Source organism: Poecilia latipinna, unplaced genomic scaffold (genome assembly GCF_001443285.1).
Source record: "Poecilia latipinna isolate Pla-1442-1.1 unplaced genomic scaffold, P_latipinna-1.0 Scaffold1399, whole genome shotgun sequence".
Taxonomy (NCBI): domain Eukaryota; kingdom Metazoa; phylum Chordata; class Actinopteri; order Cyprinodontiformes; family Poeciliidae; genus Poecilia; species Poecilia latipinna.
The window spans coordinates 145,815-169,069 of NW_015114015.1; the positions used below are offsets into that span (position 1 = coordinate 145,815).

The 23,255-nt window shown below is 38.8% G+C and overlaps 1 protein-coding gene across 1 annotated transcript; it reads left to right on the forward strand.

The window, feature by feature from the left end:
* The first annotated feature begins 1,150 nt into the window (after window positions 1–1,150).
* adipor2 (adiponectin receptor 2) lies at window positions 1,151–21,670 on the forward strand. Its single transcript, XM_015056679.1, has 9 exons — window positions 1,151–1,268; window positions 10,202–10,294; window positions 10,819–11,130; window positions 16,834–16,983; window positions 18,061–18,232; window positions 18,836–19,022; window positions 19,127–19,314; window positions 19,430–19,623; window positions 19,718–21,670. Exons 3-9 carry the CDS (start codon window positions 11,044–11,046, stop codon window positions 19,844–19,846), a joined length of 1,107 nt encoding a protein of 368 aa, XP_014912165.1. The 5' UTR covers window positions 1,151–1,268; window positions 10,202–10,294; window positions 10,819–11,043; the 3' UTR covers window positions 19,847–21,670.
* The last annotated feature ends 1,585 nt before the right edge of the window (window positions 21,671–23,255 follow it).

Sequence of the window (23,255 nt, forward strand, 5' to 3'; positions counted from 1 at the left end):
AAATTTTATATCAGACAAACTTAGTCAAAATCAATACAAAAGACAGTTTTCAAGTAATGCCACACCCTGGCTTTACTGCAGTCAAAGCTTTAGAATATACTAATTAAGGCCTGTCTTAAACCATGAAATAGGCTGAAATATATTTTTAAACATTTTTGAAACTCCATAACTATTTATGCAGTTTCAAAAACTGCATAAATAGGTTAATAGAAAAATAAGAGTATACATTTTAAAACGTATTCTCTAAAACCTAAAAGTATTTTTTGAAAACAAATATTTGCAAGGATACTTGCTAAGCTTGTTTAAAGGTGAAACTGGTGTGTCTGTTAACCATTTAAAAGAACATTTATGAAGCTTGGAGTTCAGGAATACACCCAGCTGCCAGGGCTTTGTATCATAATAACTAATTCCCTGTTGCACAACCAAGCACTGTCTGTAATTGCATTGCATTTGGGAGTGGGGCTGTGCGTGCTCTGGCATGAAATTCACATGTCTGCACGCACTTCTTAAATCAGCGATGCAGAGGTGGTGAACAACAGATGATTCAGTTATGCATTCATTGGCTCGATTCATGTTGACTCTCAGATATGTGTAACAAAACTGTCAAGGCAATTTGGACAACAGATGGAGAGTGGTCATATTACAAAGTATATATAGTTCTAGATTTATTATCTGCTGCCATTGCTGGAAAGATTTTACTTGCTTAAGAACTTTTAACAGATTTACACAATTAAAAAAACTGAATTGTGCCTCTAGATTTTCTTTTAATCTCTCAAAATTTTATAAAGTAGCATTTTGCCTCCTCTTGATTTATTTTTTTCCTGTTTACCATCATACATACTTATGTCAATAGTTATTTTTCTGTTTTGTTTGTTTATGATTTGCATCTTTATTGTTTATTTAATTTTTCCTTTGTTTTCAGCCTTTATTCAGTTATTTTTTACAGTAATTCTTCGGTTTTCTTTGTTTTTAGTATTTTTGCTTTTGAGTAACAGCTTTGGTTAAAAACTACAATAGAAGAATCATGTCTTGTTCCTGGTCGTCGGTGATTGGTCAGTTTTTTCGCAGAGCCATCTGATTGGATATTTTGTGCTCATGCGAGTAGCGTCACGGGTTGAACGCCTCCCTTCCGTAGGTGAGTGAGCTCTGGAAGGGAGCTCGCTTAGTAACCGTTTAGGCTGGAGAGGAGCTGGATGGCAGCTACAACTCGCTGCCAACTTTTTTAACATCACCCAGAGCACTAATTTCTCCTCGGACATTCGGAGCAGGTGAATATTACCAATTGTATTTGATACTGTTGATTACAAGTGCTGTTTTTATGTCCTATTTTAGGCTGTTAAATATCACCCCATACTTTCCTTAATGTAACGTTAGCGCCTCCCTGAATAGCAGCCTTTGCTATCCAGCTAATTCTGGCTGTCAAAACAACAGGAGTTAGAAGCTGCTAGCCACCCCCCCAAAAACACAGCTTTTCTTTGTCTTTGGGAGACATTGTTATACACGTGAACCTGTTATTTAACATGTTTAAAGACATTGAGTGCGATGGGGAAAGCTGTCAACACAAACACAGTCTGTCTAAAATACTTTTCTCGCTTTTGTCAGACGTGGCAGCGGACTAGCCAGCTCGCTAGCTCGGTGTAAACAAACCATGTTCACAGACTGCTGAAGGGCTGCGGTATGTCTGGGTGTCTTTTTTCCTTAGCCCTTTCTAGATGTAACTACGGTTATTTTTTACATTAGGGTAACGTTAGCAAGATGACACACAATTTTGTTGATGTCTTGTATTAAATTGGTAAAAGTTGGCGCTGTCAGTGGAAGGTAGACTGCCTGGAGTTTGTCTTTTCTTTGTCTTGCTCGCCTGTGTTAAGTTGATACCTGGGGTTTCTGAGCTCCCACTATTAATTTACTTCTCTCATCTTGACGTTATTTTAGTGAAGATGGTTTCCTTTTTGGTATTTAAAGGTGAGTTGTTAAGTGACTGACAAGTAGCTGCTGTTTTCAGTTTTTCAATACGAGTTTTATTCTTTATTTTCACCTGTTTCTTGCTCACTTAAGTCAGCAAAAAATAGGATGGCAGAAAATACCAGGTACAAGGCTTACTGTGTTTTCTAATATATATTAACTTTTTTTAAAATTACTTTTAAATTTAAAGAGACATTACCACGTATGTCAGGATTATTATCAAAATAGTTAGACAGGATTCCACCATAAATTCTTCTTGTATGCACTTCTATTAGTGCATTTTTTAGATGATTTCTAGACCAACTGTTGGGTAATTTAGCATGAACTACTTATCAAATAAGCTCAAATTTGGAATATAAATTATGGAACATATTGCCTAACACTCTATTAATTTTATATACAAACAGTTAACTTTTCTTTGGTTTGTTTAAATACGGGTTTTGTGGGCTGGAACTTCAGCATATTATCCTGGCTAGGGTTGTCAATAGAAACAGAACAAAAAATACAAAAAAATACTGTAATTGTTTGAAATGATTAAATAACCTTAATCTCCTTACAAAAGCAAACAACTGCTTTTACTTTGGTTTAAAATAACACAAATTTTATGGCATTTACCCAAAAACCTTGTAACGATAATGCAAGTTTATTGGTTTATTTAGAACAGATAGGCCATACTTTATCCTGCTATAAATACAGCTTCATCACAATCGGAGTAATGAGTGACACACCTTAAGTTTCCACACCAAGACCAAACCTGTTTTCTTCAACCTGGAATGAGATGATTTTGTCTGTCTCGTAAACGAGGGGCTGACCTTAGCATTTTTCTGACATCCCATTAAATTGTTTAGCGTAAATTTTGTGCAGTTCTCAAAGTTTGTATTTTTTTAAAAAAACCTTGATACGCACTTGTAGCAGTAGTCTACCCATAAAACTAGATTTTACTAGCCAACCGCATGGATGTGTATATAGCTTTTTAAGTAAAAATATAAGTATTTGTTGATGTGTTGAACCATGACTGTATTTTCCCAGAGTATTCCAAAAATAGCTTGTTGTCAAAGAGTTGTCATGCAGTTATTAGCACTGAGAAACACATTTACCAGTAGTAAACTAGTCACAACTGAATATTTGTCTCTGGTGTAGGAGTATGAGACAGAACTTGTCATTTTTAGATATCTGATATTTCTCTCCATCTGTATATGGTGCAACATCCAATTTTCAGTCAGCATTCTTCAGGCATGAAGTCATTTTATAAATATTTTATTGTCTGGGTAGTTGTCTTATACACAAACTTCCGCAGTATAGAAACTCTTTCTGTAACCTACCGATAGGAGAAATTCATATTTAACAGTTTCTTTTCCTCGATTAAGTTTCCATTTACAACTTACCCAAAGTGACAGAATGAAACTGAAGTGCGTGGAATCATGAGGCTGAGTTAATTATAACCGTTATGTTGTTATTAAGCCGTTTTTCTGTACGCCAAGAACATGCTTCATTTTTAAACTGACAAACAAATTCATCTTGTGATTTCAGAGCAGATAGTTACTGCATAATTTGTTTTGACGTTTCAGTGCCTTTCACAATCAGCATTGTGCAAGATTCTGCAGTGAAAAATATGGCCTGAATTTCGTCCGAAGAATGCAACTATTACTTAAGTTGCTGCATGCTCCAACTCCCACTGTGCAAGACATTGATATTGAGCATATGTCATGTTATTTTATGACAAAGTACAGCTCTGTGGTGAATTTAATGTGTAATGATGTCAGTGTTTGAAGGTGTGCCAGCCAGGAGAGTAGCTAAACATAGCTCATAGAATAATAGATCTATCAATGTGAACGTGATTGATCACGAAAGAGAAGAGCTGCTTTATTTTATTTATTTTTTTATATACATCTCTTACGTCATGCACATTTATTTATTTTCAAAACAACCCAGAAAGCAGTCTAAAACTGTTTGAGTGTGTTTGGTGGAAATACACGATTTACAAAGCTTTTACATTGACACCTGCTGTCATATAAATGTACAGACACAATACTTGCATAAGCCAAAATAAATAAGATTATCAAGACTTAAATACTTTATCCATGGAGACAATAATCATCTTAACCCATGAAACACCTTTAGAGGGTAAATGACTGAATGGGATTCCTTTGAAGCTGCAGTAAAATTTTTAAGCAAATTCTTCCCAATTATATTAAAGTTTAAGATTAAATAAAGAATAAGCAATTACTTAAGAAACTAGACCACAGTGTGATCTAATTCATCCTCAAAGACTACAAATAAATTGGCCGCCGTTCTAGGGACGTTTGGAAAACCCGAAATTTGGTAATGGGGAACAGTTATTAATAATGTGGTCGTCTTCAGTCAGTTTCACGCTGCATACACAAAAGGAATATGTATTTTTAATAGCTCCATGTTGCTCTTTTTTATCTTCTGAGACCACTTATTTTCATTTGACCCACTTTTGGATTACCACCTAGTGCTTTAAAGCCACTACATTTGGTTGTTCACCAGCAGGACGGACAACCTTATTGTGGTCTACTGGGTTCCCTCTGTCAGTAGTGGTTTGGCTTCATGCACACTTGGAGCTCAACTTTTAATTAGCTGTGAATAGTAATTTTAGACTTTGTGTGCGCTTCATGCCAGACTAAAAAGTGTCTAAAAAGAGTCGAGGTATTTCGAATAATTTAGGTTTACAAAAATCGTCATAAATACCAGATGTGGTATAATATTAACTTTTTTTTATTGGCACAAATTTAAACTGTTTTTTTTTTTCACAACCCCTAAAATTGTACTTTAAAATGTACATTTAATGAAATCTAGTCATAAATACATGTGTTGGTATTTAAGTTTTCCCCATGAAATCCATTTTTTAAATTTGTGTCATTACTTTAAAGCTTGTAAACAATTTAAGGGAGCTAAAACGTACCATGCTTGTCAGAAGTGTGTTCCTGATAATATCTGTGCTGCGTCTCGACTAAGAGAACGAGTGTGTGTTTGTGTCAAATGCTCATCACACTGTCGCTCTTTGTTCCAGTCTCAATCATAAGACTCCTGGCAGCTGGACCAGAATGTCCCTGCTTGTATCAGGACACCAGGGGACACCCACTTTGTCTGTTTGCTCTTGATGTTAGTGGTTCGTTTTTATGTAGAAGCTAGCTGGGCGACGCTCCTGAATCACCCCAAAAGTGAACCCCACCCAAATGAGGTTTCAGCTCAAAGCCAACACTACTCATTATTTATGATCAGCTGTAGCTTTGTGGAGACAGAGGCTGAAACGGGATTTTGGGTAATGTTATAGTTTGGTTGGAGTGTGCCGTGTTGAAATGCCTGCGTCTCAGTCGTATTGAACAGCAGAACCAGTCATCTGGCTTCAAACAGCAGGTTTGGTTCTCTGCAGAGCTTCCCCACATTTAAATGGATACTTGTGTGAAACCCCCAACCACAGGGACGCACAACGCAACACACTACAACCACAACCTGCATTTAAGTATGGAAAGCTTATTTATGTCTGATCCACAAACATTTTTGCACGGGCAACAGAAAACCTGACGGTGAGTTTATGTTGTTTATCTCGAAGCAACCGAACTTTGCAGAGGTTGTGGGAAAAATTCAGAAGTACCGATCAGCGTCAGTGGAACGTTTACCATGGTTAGAAATTCACGAAATTAGAATTTTCACCAACTCTGAGTGATTCTTGCTTTGGTTAAGAAAAACTGAACAACCTGAACTAACAGCAGCAAAAGTATTTTCGTTTATTTTTTTTCCTGGAAGTAAAGAAACGTGTGAGAGTTTAAACTAATACTTGCAACAGAACAGTGGCTAGGGTTATCAATGTCGTCCAAAGGTCACTGTTCAAAGCAGGTCGTCACCAGTCTTATCTTTTTATTTTTGTGGTTTTGGACTGATGACTAGACAAGCTCCATGTGACTGTCAAAGAGTTTTTGCCTTTTTGACCCGTATTGGGTAGAGATCCACCAATCAATCAGCCAGCGATCACAATTGGCTCCTTTTAGCTCTAATCGATGAACAGCTGGTCAGATACTGAAAAGTTGGATTTATCTTCCTCTTTGCTTCACAAAGTGATTTTAAGTATGTTCAGTTTTGGCTTCAAATGACCATAAGATAGCTTGCTAGCAAAACATTTGTGAGAACGGACAGAAGATGGAGATCTTTGTAGGCTTGATGTTGATGAAGTTGAGTAGTTGAGCCTGTGTAACGTGTTTGTGAGTCAGTGTTACCGGCTTGGCTGCTTGGTCATCTGTTAGGCTTGTAAATCTTGTACTGCAGGTTGATGCAAAACAGAACGTCATGCTGAGGTAGGATTTTGAGTAGAAACAAAAATAACACAAGGGAATGGCAGTAGTGACCCGTTAAAGTTTACCGCTCAATGTCGTCTTCTAACTTGTCTTGTATGTCACCACTTAAAGGAGTGTGACTAAGAAATTAAAAAGGCTGTGCATTTGTTGTGTGGGAGAGAAATTCTGTGAAATGTGTGTGTTTATCTGGTGTTACACATTTTTGGTGAGTGTCTGTGTTAGAGGGGGAGAGAGAGAGAGAGAGCGATGACGTACCAAGTGGCACGCAGGCAGCCGGCCATGTCTGATTAAATGACTCATACAGCCAGCACACATTGAAGGGAAAATTTCATGCCGTTGGACAGCCTCGAACAATAAGCAGCAAATACGAAGAAGAAGCTCAGGTTCTGAATAAGCAGCGTACACGTCGAATTTCCTATCATTTCCTCAAATTAAAAAAAAATAAACATTAGCTGTCGTCACTGGAATGTGGTGGTTAGCAGGAAAGAAATCCCCGGAGGTTGACTTATGACTGTATTTCTATTGTTAATTCCAACTAACTAGTCTCATACTACTTACTTTATTTAACCAATACAGTTTTGACCCATGATCAGAGATTAGATACTTTCTTTGGGATAAAACAGCAATAGGTTGAAGTGAGTCTAATGGAGAAGACTGATAAACCTGTTCATATTTTCTCCTTCAAATGTCTTCACATAAAAATACCTAAATATGCAATATTTTAATTAACAATCAGATTCCTAAATGAAACGGGGGGAGTAAAGATGACTGTGCTCTGACCTCCTGATAACAAGTTATAGTAATCAGCGGTAGAAAGACGTGTTTGCCTGCCGTACATAGACTTGACTCTGCAGTGCTGCCGTTTTTACAGCTTGACCTTTGTCCTACATTTACTTCCTACCGAGTGAGAGTAAAGAAAACAGTACTTGCTTTTAAACTGCTTCTGACCCACATGTTAGTGTGTCATTACAGGACACCACATATTCATGCAGGCCTAAAGCACAGTTAAAAGTGGAGAAGGGGTTGAAAAACCGGTTCTTGTTGTTTATATATGGGTTTTTTTCTCTTTTTTTTTTTTATACACAAGCAAATATTTGACCTACTTTAGTTTGCTGAAGTTCCTCTTTTTTTTCTTTTTTTAGGAAAAAAACCCCCCAGTTCATTAGTTTGTTCAAACCTTTGTCACAAGGTTTGCTGTGACTTGTGATGCTTTCTGTTGAGCAGCGTTTCTAGTATTTGTAAGTAAATAACAGTTGCAGTCCATAGTAGAAATAAGATATCACAATCCAAAACACCTTGATGTCCAGAGCAGAGGTGTACTCTATAACAGTTTTTCTTTCTATTCCATTTTCTTTTTTCTTCAGCTGGGATCTCTGCACCACTTGTAAAAATAACAGTGCAAATCATTTTATATCGATCCTTTTATTTAGTTTTCAGCAGTTCTTCATTTGAGTTGTGTGACATTACAGTGATGGATACAGTGATTGATTTATGCTTGCTACTCTACACCAATAACTGGCTCCACATTACTTAGTTGTGGCCTCAGTTGCTCTGCTTCTATATATATATACACCTGACTTGTGAGTGCATCTTTTCATGTTTATGTTTTGACCAGAGTACTTATCTCCAGTTAATCAACACTGAAATTTTTCAGAATCAACACATACACGTTTTAAATTAAGGGGTGAAAAGCGACGACATGCTGCATTGCATTTGAGTACGCCTCACCTGACTGCTTTCAAATAGTTTTTAAAAAAATAATAAAATTTAAAAAGGCGTGGCGCTCCTGTCTCCTCTTCTAACGGTGGATATGCTGCACAAAGCTTTGAATTTGTCGGACAAAAACAAGAAGCAACATGCAGAGCAGATAAAATGAGATTTGGGACGCCACGCTAAGAATAGACTGAAAGAACAAAGTCAAAGATGTTTTGCACACAAATACCTGACTGATTCACGACCCCGGTTTCCGTTGTATTAAGCTTTTTATTTCGGGTTTTTTTTTTTTTTTTTTTTTTTTTTTTTTTTTTTTTTTTTTTTTTTTTTTTTTTTTTTTTGGCTGTAATCTCAACAGTGTGCGACATTACAATAGCTTTCACCCTGGTACCTATGCCTGTCTTGTAGGTATTAAATTTAGGGGTAAAATCATCGATGTGAAAATGCCACTTGATGATGCTGATAATGACGACTCCGAGTGAGATTAATTCCTTTTTATAGCTATAATTGAAACAGGAAAATGTGAGTATTTTGGAAGACTTTAATGTAGAAACCAATTCTTAAACGGTGGAATTTTCAGTCTAAAAGTGAAGCCTGCGTGATACCAGTTGCCCGTCTGAGAGCAATGCGATCATAGTTACCCTGCATGAAACAGTTCGGTGACTCATTCTGCTTCCTGTTGTGGACAGACATAACGTGTCATCTGTTGTAGGGGCTAAAGCAACACGGGAGTCGGTCTGTTCAGATCCTTGCAAGCACGTCCTGGATTGGGTGTTTGAAGCAGCTTTTGCTTTGTGTTCCTGCCATATCTTTACTTCCATCAAATGATTCTTTTTATCTTAATTAGGGGCCGGGGCGGTCTGTACTGTTCTGTTTGTTTTGCTACTGTTATTTTCATAAATGGCGCCAATGATTACGTGTGAGTCTTTTGATTCCTCAAACATTCTTGCAACATCAAACTTCTCGAACAAAGTAAAGTGAACAATGTCCGTGGATAAATATGCTTCTTTACTTTTTCCTCTTTTTTTTCTTTTTTTTGCTTTCCGGACCTTTCCAAATTGTCAAAAGGACGGTTTGTGCTCGCGCTACGTTTATCCTCCTGGGGGCTAAACTAACGGCTGAAAAAAAAACAAAAAAAATCACATCAAAAGTAGCTGTGAAAGCAAACTTTCAAACATGACAGGAAATGTAGCGGTGGATATCAGAGAAAAGTGCTACGGCTATTTTTGATAATAGTTGGCCTGCAGAAATACAAATCGATAAGACGTCACGGAGTGAAAAATGGACCTGAGTGAATAACATCGCTTTCTGAAGGTTAATATAATGTGTAAAACATATTAGTACTAGTATTTCTTTCTTTCTCCTATTACCTTTAGTCCTCTTTCAATATGTGTTGAAGAAACTCTTGTTTACCTGAGGGGTTATTTTTCCCACTGAGCGTAATAAGCTTTAATGTATGTGTAGTGGGGCGGGGTGAGAGTTTAAATGAAGCAGCCCTATGCTAACCTTTGGGACATATTTACATCGATTTGGCCTCACTGGAGCCCAGTGAAAGATGGGGAGGTAAACATATGGCAAGCAGCAGTATGTGGAAATGAGTCTGCAGCTGCATTCCTGACTGTTTCCAAATTGTCGAAGCTTTGGTCGCCCTTTTTGGAAACCTGCAGTTAAAATATCAGCATGTACTTTTTTTTTTGTGGAACTGTTTACAAGTTTAATTTGATGGTTCCCCCGTTTGGCCTTCTTTAATCTATTTAAAGATAAGATGGGCTCACATTTGAACTCTGGTTCCTAACAGCTAACTCTGTTTAAGAGGAAAGCTACAGTGCAAAACAATTTGCCATCGGGGGATACTTCAGCTTCCTGTATGTGAATGTCTTGTTGTTGTCCTTGACACCTCTCGTTGCGAAGCAACTCGCCATGACAGCAAGTTGGCAGCTTCTTATTGTTTGCAACTCTTGTTAAATGCAGCATTTAGGGTGGATGGCATAATGGAGTGATTCAGACAAGACACTGAGGGATATTTTGGAGGCATCTTTTATTTAAAGTTTGGGACTGGTTAAAAGTGTTGAATGTTTTATTCAGCTAAATGCCATGTTTTAATTATCTTTACAGTTTTATGTTCATATGTTTTTCTTTTGTTCTCTTGTATTTTTATTTTACAGTAAATTGGGACTAACATCAGTCATTGTTATTTTTCTTTCCTTCAGTTTCTCTCTGGACTGCAGTTCCTCTCCAGCTTAGTCCCATAAAGCCTCGACTCGAACCCATCTTCCAGTTCAGAGACTTCAGCTACAACCCAGGTATTTAATATTCAAACATTTTGCAACAAGCTTCAACCTATGTTATTCACTTCAGTAATGTTTTTATTTATCCCAAAGGGAAATTAAATTATCAATTGAATTAATTCAGCTAAACAAATCCAAATGCAACCCTTTGCTGGAGAAATTAACTCAGTACGTCAATGGGAGCCATGTCTGGGACAGCAAAAATCTTTTGTAAGATGCTGCGGTAAAACATGGCAGTGGCAGCATCATGCAGAAGGGAAGCTTTTATACATTTCTTGTAAGGATGAGGTTGGGAAGTTGCGGAGAGGCTTGAGTGCTTTCGGCAAAGAACGAGTATAACTTTCTTGGTACACAGACCACAAAAGATTTACAGCTGTAACCATGGCGACAAGTGGCTCCATTTATACACCTTTTCCTTCCATTTCTCTTTGTGTTGGGTCTACCACATGAATTCCTGATAAAAATACATTGAAGTTTGAGTTTTGACCTGCCTGCGTGACTTTTATTTATTCAAACTTCCCACTCTCTAATCGTTTCAGATATTTTTTTTTTTTCCCGGTTGGTGGCTGCACCCCTCAGTCCTTCTGTCCAGCTCCAGCTGAGCTCCTTCTTGCTTTCAAATAAAGAAGGCAGTCCAGCCTCTCAAGCTGGACGAAGAAGAGACGGTCAGGGCCGGGAGGCCGGCTGAGGACCCGGCCTTTGTGCTGCGACACAGAAACTCTAACCTCACAGAAAACGCCACAAACGGCTCACCTACAGGTCCCATGAGTCCACAGGAGAAAAACACATGCAACACCTCAGGCTCTTCAACCAGTCACCTCAGCACCACAGAGTGCCCCTCACACCATGGCGTGAGTACAGGACACACACGCACACACACACACACACACACACACACACACACACACCTGCCTGCTGTCAGCAGCTTTGGGGCTTTGTTCAGAGGCATGTGGCATGGCGGGGCTTTACTGGGTCACACTGTAAAACAAAACCAAAACTCGCATCCTAGCGTTAATAATGTAAGAGGAGTCATTAAGAAGTTGAGAACGTGAAGCTGACCCGTTTGGCCGTTTGAAAACAGAATGATACTTTTTACATTTTCTCACTTAAATAAAAAAAAATAAAAAAAATAAGGAAATTTCAAATCTTTGTGAACAACATGTAAAGTGATAAGCAGATTATGTTTCAAACTCGGTAAAATCTTCTAAAGAGCAATTTTGAACTTGATTTTTGAAGCTGAATTAGAGAAGTTTGGAATCTCCTTTAAAGTACTACTGAGCCACTCTTAAGCCTAAAGAGCTGCAGCAGAGAACAGCTAACAGAGCTTTATCAGTTCTCTGGGGGAATGTAAAAACTTTAAACATGCAAGAAAAACATGACTTAAAAAAAATGAAAAAGGGACAGACTTTATTTCCTGAAGTTATCTTGAGAAGCAGCGCTCAAAGCTTTCCGAAGATGTGCAATTTTTTTTCTATCTACTTTTTCATTTCTGCTCATTTTCATCTTGGTGTGTGGTTTTGAATCTACCTGTTGATGGCGGTACTTTATTTATTTTAAATAATATCATGAGTAGGGTCCGTTTAAAGTTTGTGAAAAGCCTTGAATAAAAAAACTTGAGATTCAAAAAAATAAGTCTCGTCAAAAGAAATCTGATTCAAGAATTTGAGTAAAATATATATATTTAAACTTGCAAAATACCTACTAGAGAAACCCAGAAGTGAAATCAATCTTCTTCCAAGATTCTAGATGTTTTTTTGTTTTTTTTTTGTTTTCTTTTCAGTTTGCTGCAATATAATGCATTATTAAGTCAGATTTCTGAGTTTGCATGCCTTGGTCACGAGCCTCTTTGTCCAAGGTTCCCAACATCCACCTCCACTTATTGATAACCGCACCACTTTCAAGGCTCTGCAGGCTCTGATGACTCACACCGTGCTGTAGCAATTAGAGCTGCATTATGATGAAGCTGGCTCTGCTTCATCAGTCAGGTCCTTTCTAAGTTAATGGCGATGTGTTGTTATTTAACAACAGATTTATAAAAAGATGGTGGCCTTACTGGAAAGAGAGCAAACAAATCTGACTATTGACCAATGCACTAGATGCACTGAGACAACGCTTTGTTCGTTCTCAGGTGCTGTGTGTAAGCGGAATTCTGTTCTTTAGCAGGAAAGAGCCGTCAAGCTGAAACATAACCTTTTTTTTTTTTTTTTCCGATGGTTGTATGAAGGTTCAAACTTTTTTTTACCTGCTGTAACACAACACGTAAACCTGAGACGGCATCAGAAGACACCTGCCTCGGTCACAACCAGGCATGGTTTCCAACCCCTCAGTGCCCTAAGCAAGGCCTCGTTTCACTCGTTCACGGCTTGCTGTGTGTGTGTGTGTGTGTGTGTGTGTGGCTTTCAGACTGGTATCCCACATCCTGTTTACCACCAGATTTCATCTGGTACACTTCTGTCTTCAGCTGCACTCGCCTAATTGAGGCTGTTCTTGTTTTCATATGATTTTTTTTATGACATCAGAAGTGAATTACCATTCAGACACCTTCTGTTGTTTTCTACAGCAACTTGATAGCTTCCAATAAAGCCAAAAAGTAGACATTATAATGCAAAGTTAGAAAATTAACTTCATAAAAAACTGAACTGCACTCAGATTAAGTTTTGCAGCTTTTAATTTTGTCTCTGGAAGACAAGCAGGCTTCAATATATAAAGTTTGTTAAATTTTCTGGCTAATTGAGCTGAAACAGTTAATCAGTTTAATTGTGATGATTATTGAAATAATCGTCATCTAGTTTAGGAATCAATTAATTGTTGCCTGGATTATGCAAACTCAAAAGATGAAAGAACAACAGACTCAGAGCAGTACTTGACACAAAGCTGTACAATAAAATACACATTTTGCATACAAGGTAAAACATCCTCTGTCTGTAAAAATGTTCTGTCTAAAACTCTTCAGGAGGAATAGTTTTAGCTTCAACTGGTTCAAATTCTGTACAAAAATCTCCTATTAAGCCTATTTAAAAAGTCGTGTGAGCTGCTAGGGAAGTGAAATTAGCTGAAACTTTATGGTGCAACAGTGAACGATGATGGCGTTTTACTTGCGTAATCCCAATCGAACGCCTGTTGCTCATTTGTTGAGTGAAGGAAAACAAAAAACTTTGAAGTGGCAGATTTAAGCACTCTTGCTTTAAAGTGTCTCTGTGCCTGTGGAGCATTCACGTCCTCCACCTGGTCAGAACAGGAAGCACAGTGTCCTGTCTACGGAACAGGCCGCTACCGAGGGTCACAGTGTCTTTTCCTACAATCCCAAGACGGCAGTGAAGATGAGTGAGTCATATGTTGAATATCTCTGCCCTGCCCTGAGGGTTTATGTGTGCAGGGGTGAGCTCTTCCCTCTCTGGCACGTTCTACTGTCGGACTTTCCAAAGTTTCAACTCTGTTCCTCTTATCTTTCTGCTCCTTCTCTGTTTTTACACTGATCTCCCTTCCAGGACTTTGTGGCTCCTGCTGACTCACTATTAAACGCCACCAAGCAGCAGATACCTCAAAATGCAAGCGTGTGACGGGCGTGTTTGCAGAAAACCGGTCATTAGTCAGGTGAAATTGACCAGAAAGAACAACATGGAGTTAATGAGCCTGAGGGGAGCTGGATATATACTCTTTGTGACAGAGAAGAAGCCTGGCCTTCTGGGAATCAGAAGGAAAACATCCTGATTTACTTCTAGGTAGAAAGAGCTCGCAAACCCTTTTTTCTTCCTATCTCTGCTCATCAATCAGGATATGTGGGGAATGCAGAAAAAACCCTTTTTATCCATAGAAATGTAGTTTTACTGTCCAAAAAATTGAGAAAATCATTGTAAATAATTGAGGTAAAGTAAATATCTGATCTTAAACATGTGCTGTATGTATTTTTTTGCATTTCATCTTAGTATTGGAGTAAAGGCCCTAATTAAAAAGCACTTCTAACCTGAGCAACATTCACAAAGTGGCTCACTGGTTTACAGCTTTATCACATTGTTACATTGATAAACCTTTTGACCGTCATTGGTGTATGTATATATATATATTAACTCATTGTTCTATGACACTCTCCTCTGCCTCACTCCATCAAAAATGCCCCAAAAGAAATAAAGAGCCATTCTAATGATCATGTTGTGTATTTCAGCTCAAAGTGTGTCTGCATTTCACTGATAAGGCTTCCAAACTTCTTTATCATCTGTGTATGCACACCCCAAATATAACATTGCTTAAGTGGACACAATTATTTTGTTATCGGAAAAGATAAACATGAAGCTGGGCTAGGTCTTCATGTTTATTTTGGTGAAAGTAGAAAAAGAAATCTTCCCTCTGCTGGACTGGGAAAAAAAAGAAAAGGCATTTACACTTCCATTTTTCCAGGAAGTGATTAGCAGAACTATTTTGTTTTGTTGGATCTGGATCCCAGAGTGAAAGGTGATGTGCTGTGCAAACACACCGATGGCTTTTCGTAGAAGCTTCTCCTAGGTGCCTCAGGTGTTGTTTCTTTGAAATCAGTTCTGAGAACAACTGGAGAGGCTTTCTGCTGAAGTATGACTAACAGCTGCGATGGAGGGAATAAATAACTGGGCGTGTTAGATGAGTAGCCAACCTGGGCGCCTCCAAGAGGGGACGGTTCGTACCGTTGGCCCGACATCCAGACACTTTTATACAGAGTGAAATTTGACTCCAGGGCCTTTACCCTTCTGGCCAGTCGGAGGCTGAATAGCTGAGGTTTGGTCACATGTTGCATGTGCAGGTCTCCGAGGGGGTTTGATTTGGTAAACGTTAAAAATTTCCTAAGAACATGGGTTGTTTCAGGCTTTGAATGTTTTCTGATGATTACCAGAAGCTCCTCATGAGCAGATGTCACTCAGACATCCTGTGTCACCTGCCACCAAACCTCACCACTGCAGCTTTCAGTGAGGACAGGACTCTGTGCAGCTAAAACGTTCCTCAGAAGAGAAGTTGGTTTTAGTTTGTGTTTTGTGGTCTGTCAACCAATTTTAACATCTCCAATTCCAACTAAAAATCAACTGAAATGGCTGTGACCAAAACAAGAAACCCAATGTCAGGTTCCACCTTTAATTTAAGATTCACCAATCAGAAAAGTAAGGACGATCTTTGATCTGCTGATACCAATTTTAGCTAGTTCTGATTTTGTTATGTAAAATAAAGACGATATGTTTGAGCTGCTGTTGGCATCTTTTCCAAGTCATTTAGCATGATCAGAGTGTGACCTTCATGTGCTTTTTGCAGCTGACTGAAAGAAGTCCTAATGCATGGCTAAGCACTACTGATACATGTACAAACTTAACACTAGCAGATGCAAAACAGCCCATAAACCACAGAAACTTAGAAGTTTCATCAGAAGGGGCATTATTCTAAGAGCAGACAGGAACTGGGCTGATCCAGAGCATTCTCATTTTTTATTTCTGTCTCATTGAATTTTCCTCACTTTCTTTCCTCCTTTAGAGCTACAACAACAGAAGGTGCATTTTTCTTTTCCGTTATCTTCGTTCACAATAAAGTAATATGTGTCGAATGGAGGTTTGGATGATTTCAGCTGCTTCCACTGCTGTGCTTATCACGGTTTTCCACCTGATTTCTTTTTTGTTTTTCCATGGAGCATCGCTGTTTCTGTGTGTGTGTGTGTGTGTGTGTGTGTGTGTGTGTGTTATGTCTGTTTGTTTGTACACCAGTTTTCTGATTAATGACTGCATATTTATCACCTGGCGGCCCTGGCTGCCCAGCTGTGTCTCGAGTTGTTAGACTAAATTCACACTTTTCGGTTGTTGAGCTTCCTGTTTGTGATTGGCAGGCGGTGGCTACGTCTGCTTTATTGAACCAAATCAGCTCTGTCACTAAATAATCCAGTGCATTTTTTAGATTATTTCTGGAATAGATTTCAAATTTCTAACATACATGCACAGGCATCAAAACAGTCATTCTATTAAAAAGGTTTGCGTTTACGCTCCAAAGTAAAAACCTGAATGTTTTATATGTTTTTTGTATAATTAGGATCCAAATTTCTTCAAATGTGGATATTTCAAAATAAAGTCATTGTATTCTCTTCAAAATAAAAGGTTTAATCTTTCATAGGTTAGACAATTGATCAACTTTGGTCCTACTGTTCCAGTCCAGACATCTCCACTGATTTTTAATGGTATTACAAAATAAAAGTCATGTTTTTGAAAGGTTTAAAAGTGGTTGCAGGATTTCTTTTTGAACTTTGTACATTCCCGTTACATTTTTATTTCTGTTCCTTTAAATTTCTTTATTTTGTTTCACATGTGCTGTAATTATTTGACACAAAATAGTCCAAAGCCTTTCAGGGAAGGCAAAACAACTCCAACAGGTTTATAGGCAAACTTCACCAGTTCTCCTGGTCTGCTTTCCTTTGTGACGCTCATTAACTTGATTAATTGGCACTTTGGCAAACATTCTCTCGTGATCTATCGCTCGAGAAAATGTCTGTATGTTTAAGCTCTGAAAGTTTTGGCGTGAATCCAGTCTAATGTCGTCCGTCTGCCCTGTTTCAGTCTGTCCCCGAGTGCCATGAAGAGGATGACAGAGGAGAGGAGAGGGATCAGAGCGAGGATGAGAGAAGCAGCGACGAAGGCTTTATGGCGAGAACTCCGTTGCTGCAAGCTCACCACGCCATGGAAAAGATGGAGGAGTTTGTACATAAGGTAAAAATACTTTTTTATTTCTTTTTACACCTTTAATTCTGTTAGCGTTCACATGATTAGGGTGACTGTACTTTGGCCATATTTCTCACTAAGCTCCACCTAAGTGTTTGTTTTACTGAGACGCTCAATAAAATCCACACAGTAAAAAGAAAAACTGCTACCAATAAAACCATAAAAAATATGACAGGCTTGTGCCCTAAAGTAAACTACAGCCATGGTGTCCAAGGTGTAAAGACAGGCTCTAACAAGCCATATTTGGACATGGGCCAAAATGGAAAATGTATAAACCTGTACACTCATTAATCATAGTTATTGTATTAATGGGTTGGAGAAATAATCTCTACCTGCTATTATTGACGACTTGTTGTTGGATTTGTATTGAGCACCCTGTTTTAATGTATCCAGTTTGCAGGTAGTTGCCTGCAGTAGCACTTTGTGTGCTTGATTCCCCTTAAATGTGCGCAGCAGAGGCCTGCAGTTCTGCTTTGTTATGCTGCTCAGAACCAGCTGTCATCTGAACACCTGACTGGACCTCTTAATTACTTGGACAGCTTTGAAAATAGATTTGAGATCAGCTGTCAAAAATGTACCACTGTGAATAATTTACCAACCAATTTAAACTCATGCTTGACTTGTGTGTGCATTGCAATAGTTTGGAAAGTAATAAGGCAAGCATACACTAAGATTATCCTGTATAGACAGGTCCCTCCCATTGATAGATTAGATGATATTTCTGGAGTGTGTAGATTTATACACTCTGTCTTCTAAAATCACAGCCAGCAGTTTGTAAATGACGGCAATAAATCTTTCAGACGCTTCTCTCCCCTTACTGTCTGCCATGCTTACTATGTCAGACTTCACTTAATTTATTTACATCAGGCCACACCGAATCTGATAATGTGACGTTGAAATCTTCGCTGGACACTCTGTAGATATTACAGCTGTAATTTCCTGAGCTAGATCCAGTGGCACAAAAACACATTCCTAATTTCCGGCATTTATTAAGCAATCAACTGGCTCTTGGTGCCTTTGGGCAAAACTGATTTAAGGTTCTTTTCTGTTTTGCTTACCAAACAGATGTGGGAGGGTCGGTGGCGCGTCATCCCTCACGACGTGCTCCCGGATTGGCTGAAAGACAACGACTTCCTGCTTCACGGCCACAGACCACCGATGCCTTCATTTCGCGCCTGCTTCAAGAGCATCTTCAGAATCCACACAGAGACGGGGAACATTTGGACACACCTGCTAGGTACGCGGCTCACACTCTCATCCCAACCTCCATCTGTGAACCGAACATAAACGTTTTTTTTCCAGAGAATGCGATAAAGAACAATGCTCTTACAGCACAAAGCATAATTAGGACTGAAATTGAAACTTTCTCTCATTTTATCCTTTAATCTTCATATTTAGCCAGATTGTACTGTAATCTGTTAGCTAACAGAATTACTGTTGAAAACGCCTAAGAAGCAGTTTCAGTGTCTTGCATAAGAAGTGTTGAAAGTATGATTGATTGAATGCCAAGGACTCAGACTAAGTTGAACATTTAATTTACTAGCGGAGATAAGCTGCTCTTTTCATTGCACCTTTTGGCTGAACTCGTTCGTTTTATGCCAATGTTGCAAAACTAGTTTTAGAGCTCTCTTCTGCCATCTAGTGGCGTGATAAATCATCTACATCAGGGGAGCCCCCGACCTACAGTTAAGGATATTTACAGCCAAATACATTTATTGCAAAAACAAAAACAATAAAAAAAACTGCAAACCGTAATCTATAAATGTTCTCCCTCTTATTATGACTCACTCCTCTTATTCTCACTCTTACCGCCACTATTCCTCTCTCCTCCTTTCTGCAGGCTGCTTGTTCTTCCTCTGCCTGGGTCTCATGTACATGTTCAGACCCAACATGACTTTTGTGGCTCCACTGCAAGAGAAGGTAGTAATTGGGATGTTTTTCCTCGGAGCCATCCTCTGCCTCTCCTTCTCCTGGCTCTTCCACACAGTCTACTGTCACTCGGAGGGCGTGTCCAGAATGTTTTCCAAGTAAGACATACAACTGTTTTTTTTTTTTTTTTTTTGTTTTTTTTTGTGGCAGTGAAAGTAAAGGAAGTAAAAGTTTCTTACTAACTGAATTATGTTATGTTCAGATTGGACTACAGTGGGATTGCCTTCCTGATCATGGGCTCCTTCGTCCCCTGGTTGTACTATTCTTTCTACTGCTCGCCTCAGCCCTGCTTCATCTACCTGATAATTGTGTGTGTCCTGGGTCTGGCTGCCATCACAGTTTCACAATGTGACTTTTTCGCTACTCCGCAGTACAGAGCAGTCAGAGCAGGTAAGCTTAAGCTTCACTTTGGCATTTCATAAATGAATAAACGACAGTTGCCAGCCCTCATATGCTGTTTCGTGTTTTTCTCTGTGACCTACTGAATTCTCCTGTCTGTTCCTAGGAGTGTTTGTAGGTTTGGGTCTGAGCGGCGTGGTTCCCACCCTTCACTTTGTCATCAGCGAGGGTCTGATCAAGGCCACCACCATCGGTCAGATGGGCTGGCTGTTTCTCATGGCGACACTCTACATCACCGGCGCCTGTTTGTACGCTGCTCGCATCCCAGAGAGGTTCTTCCCTGGCAAGTGTGACATCTGGGTGAGTGTCGAACAAACGCACGTGATAAGTATGCGTATTTATGTTGTGGTTATGTCTCCCCGCTCACTGCTGTGTGTTTCTCTTTTTGTCACAGTTCCACTCCCACCAGCTGTTCCACATCCTGGTAGTCGCCGGGGCTTTCGTCCATTTTCACGGCGTCTCTAACTTGCAGGAGTTTCGGTACACTGCAGGGGGCGGCTGCACTGAGGATGGCGTGCTTTAACACACACATAAACACACTCTGACTCACTCATTCACTGACAGTATACGAGACGGCACTGGCTTATGTAGTATGCACAGACCCTCACTCACTCTTCAGACTGAACCGTACACAGATCTCATTGCTGCAACCGAAGACCACAGTGGCTTGTCCCCCGGGGGGCGCTGTTAATCTGACAGACATCAAAATGGGCTTGCTCTCATTTTGTCTCAGTTTTTCCACTTCTGGCTCAAACACTTCTTCTACGGCAGCCTGTTGTGTTAAGCAGGTCGGGACGGATCGGGAGGTTTAAAGCTCCTCTGTGTTGATCTGATTCTTGGATTAATGAACCAACTCCACAAGCATTTTGGGTGATGGGTTTTTTTTTCTCCCCCTCCCTCTCCATTGGTGAATGCTGTTTTTTCTGAGTCACTTTCTGATGAGGATTGAAAACATTTGAGTGAAAAAGGCCTTCAGAGTTCTTCCTTTATTAAGCTTTGTAAGTTAAAATGGATGGGACAAAAAAGGTTCATAGTCTCTTTTAATTAAAACAAAATGTAAATAAGATTTCTAAATGTTTGGTTATAGATTTGTATGAAATTTATTTTAAGAAAAATACAAAAAAACATGTTATAAAATATGAATAAATCAATATGTTACCTGATAATTAAAGTGGAGTAGGGGTGTCCACCCGCAGGGTGGCAGGGAAACAAATATGGCGGTGGTGGGATTTCTTTCTCACAGCTTTAGATTGTTCTTAAGTAATGGAGATTTGCAGGAAAATTGACAAAATATTAGTAGTTCATATTTTGTCGCAGTTGTTTAGGGGTCACATCTCTGGTTAAACAGACATTGATAAGAAGACCACTGAATTTCTGTCTGAGCCTTGAGTACCGATTCCAAAATCTTGAAACAGAAATACAAGCATAACAACACAAAACAAAAACCCATCTTTATATGTAGCGGCTTTAATTCGTCTTTATACTGTTAAATTATCTATATAAAGGTAAATCTTATTTCTGTTCTACCCATATATAATTATTTTTTCTACACCCTCCTCTAAATGATTTATTAAAACATATTAAGCCTACCCAGGATATTTTTATAAGCAATGCCTCGATCATATCTATTATTTTTTTATAATTGATCAAACTGCAGTCTCCTTAAATACACATGCAGTTTGTTTTAATCCTCATCCTGAGTTGCTCTCATTAAGGATGAGGATAATTTCTTCTTGAAAATGTTTTTTCATTTAGAAATTTATTTTTTTCTTTTGCATTTTATGTATCCACTTTAGTGCAGGCTTTAATTTCAGGTTATTTATTTTCTTTGTTAGATCATAATAAACACTTGGTGACCAAAGATAAAGTCACTTATTAACAGTTATGTTTAATCTGACGTTATCTTTTTAAAAAGTTCCTGCTTCTTTAAAGGGCTCATGGTTAGTCTCAGATGTTGAGACGACACTTGGTAATTGATAAAAGGTGAACTTTTTCAATTCAATTTTTCAGGTAATACCAAATTTTTACATTTGCATAATAAAATAATCTTTTTTCTGAATTATGTTTCAATTACTGTTTGAAATTTAGGTTTGCAAGTTCTTAATCAGCAAGTTGAGTGATCTGCTTTCTCTTCTTTGCATCATATATTTTATAAAAGAAGAAAAAGATCTTGCTTTGTTCTGTTGTTTTTCTTCTCTCATTTTCTATTTGTTTTATCAATCTTAATTTATTTCTCTTGCAGAGAGCATATTGTCTGTTGGAGCACATATTCCATTCTGATGGGAGTGTTTGATTTGCAATAGACCTTTATACCTGCTGTATTGTTCTAATAAAAAGATTTTTTGGACTCTGTTTGTCTAACTAGTTTTTACTCTGTGAGAGAAAAGTATGGAGTTTGCTAAATGTATTTTCCAGGTCCGGAGAAGTATGAAGAAAGGAAATAGAGTATGGAAATTATGATTTTTCCAGATGTTCTGTCTCATTGCGTAAATATTTCATCTGTCCATCTGGTGTTTAGTTGATCCATCCGTCTGACCATTCACTTAATCGGCATGTTATTTCAGGAAAAAAAAGTGTAGTTTATAAAATTTTGCTTTTTACACTAATACAGGCGGCAAGTTACTAAGCAACCCAACAATATGCCTCCAAGTGAGGCGGAAATGTAGAGCGCCCCCTCTTGGTCAAAAATTAGTTTACTAACATGTTTCGGTGTTGGTAAACTTTGTGCAAAAGCAGAGTTAATTTTACTCTTTAGTCGCATTTATGTAACCCTGTGTGAGAACGAACCTATTAGGAGTTAAAGGTGAGCGTTAAAACAAAGTGTCCCCATATCAAATCTGAAGGTGTTGAAATGGAATCAATAGCTCTTGACTTCTTAACAGTAAAGGAGTTAATTCACTGACTCCGCCCCCAGAACCACGGGTTCCGACAGAAGAGACAGAAGCCAAGTCATTTCAGAACAATTTGCTATCCACGTGTCTGACTTGTTCACCAAACTTGGTAAGTAATTTATTTCTGAGATGTTTAGACCAGTGTTTTTCAACCACTGTGCCGCGGCACACTAGTGTACCGTGAGTGGTCGTCAGGTGTGCCGTGGAAATTATCCAATTTCACTTACCGTATTTCCCGGACTATAAACTACTACTATTTTACTACACTTTGAACACGCGGCTTTTCTGTGGCTTTTTCTTCAACCACCAGGGGGCTCTTTAGCAGGAAGTGAATCATTGGAAGTCAAAATTGGAAATCAAAGAAGAACACGCTAATTTTGATTTGGAACAAGCACATGCTAGCAGCAGGCACGACGGAGAAATGTTTTCAAACTCGTATGATACAGCTTCTAAGTTGAGGAGTGTTGATCTGGCAGCACAGGAGGGAAAAAGAGCCACTGCACGTAAACTCGGCGTGAACAAATCCGGATTTGGAGACGGAGAACTGCGTCCTTAATATATCCAGCAGTTATTAGGACGCAGCCCTCTGCTGGATCCTTATGGGAAACCGAGAGCGGCAGAGATACCAGCGGCCTGTAGCCCGGTGCGTCTGATATATGTAAGTTTCCAAGAGGGGGAGGCGGGTTCAGTTTTGTGTTTATTTGATTCCTATTCAAGACACTATAGGCGGCTACAGAGTATCTTTGTTTACATTTTTGGTTGGTGGTGTGCTTCGTGATTTTTTTCAGTTAAAACAATGTACCTTGGCTCAAAATAGGTTGGAAAACACTGGTTTAGAACAACTTGTATGACAGGCGTCACTTTCTCAACGTAGCTCGGTGTTAGCATATTTAGCTTAGCACGCCGAATGTTTTGCGGTGTTTAAGTGTTAGGAAAAAAAAAATCAAGCAGGTGAACATTCAGTCAAATGGGCTCTTTGCACCTCAGCTTCCGCGTTCGGGGTAAAGCGGCTCGATTGTTTCCGATCCAATACAAATATCA

Excerpts from the sequence above, each read along its gene's own strand:
- adipor2 (XM_015056679.1), top strand. The coding sequence starts at position 11,044 with ATGAGTCCACAGGAGAAAAACACATGCAACACCTCAGGCTCTTCAACC. Across the intron at positions 19,315-19,429 it reads GTACAGAGCAGTCAGAGCAG|GAGTGTTTGTAGGTTTGGGT; the intron begins GTAAGCTTAAGC and ends GTCTGTTCCTAG. Across the intron at positions 19,624-19,717 it reads CTGGCAAGTGTGACATCTGG|TTCCACTCCCACCAGCTGTT; the intron begins GTGAGTGTCGAA and ends TTTTTGTCACAG.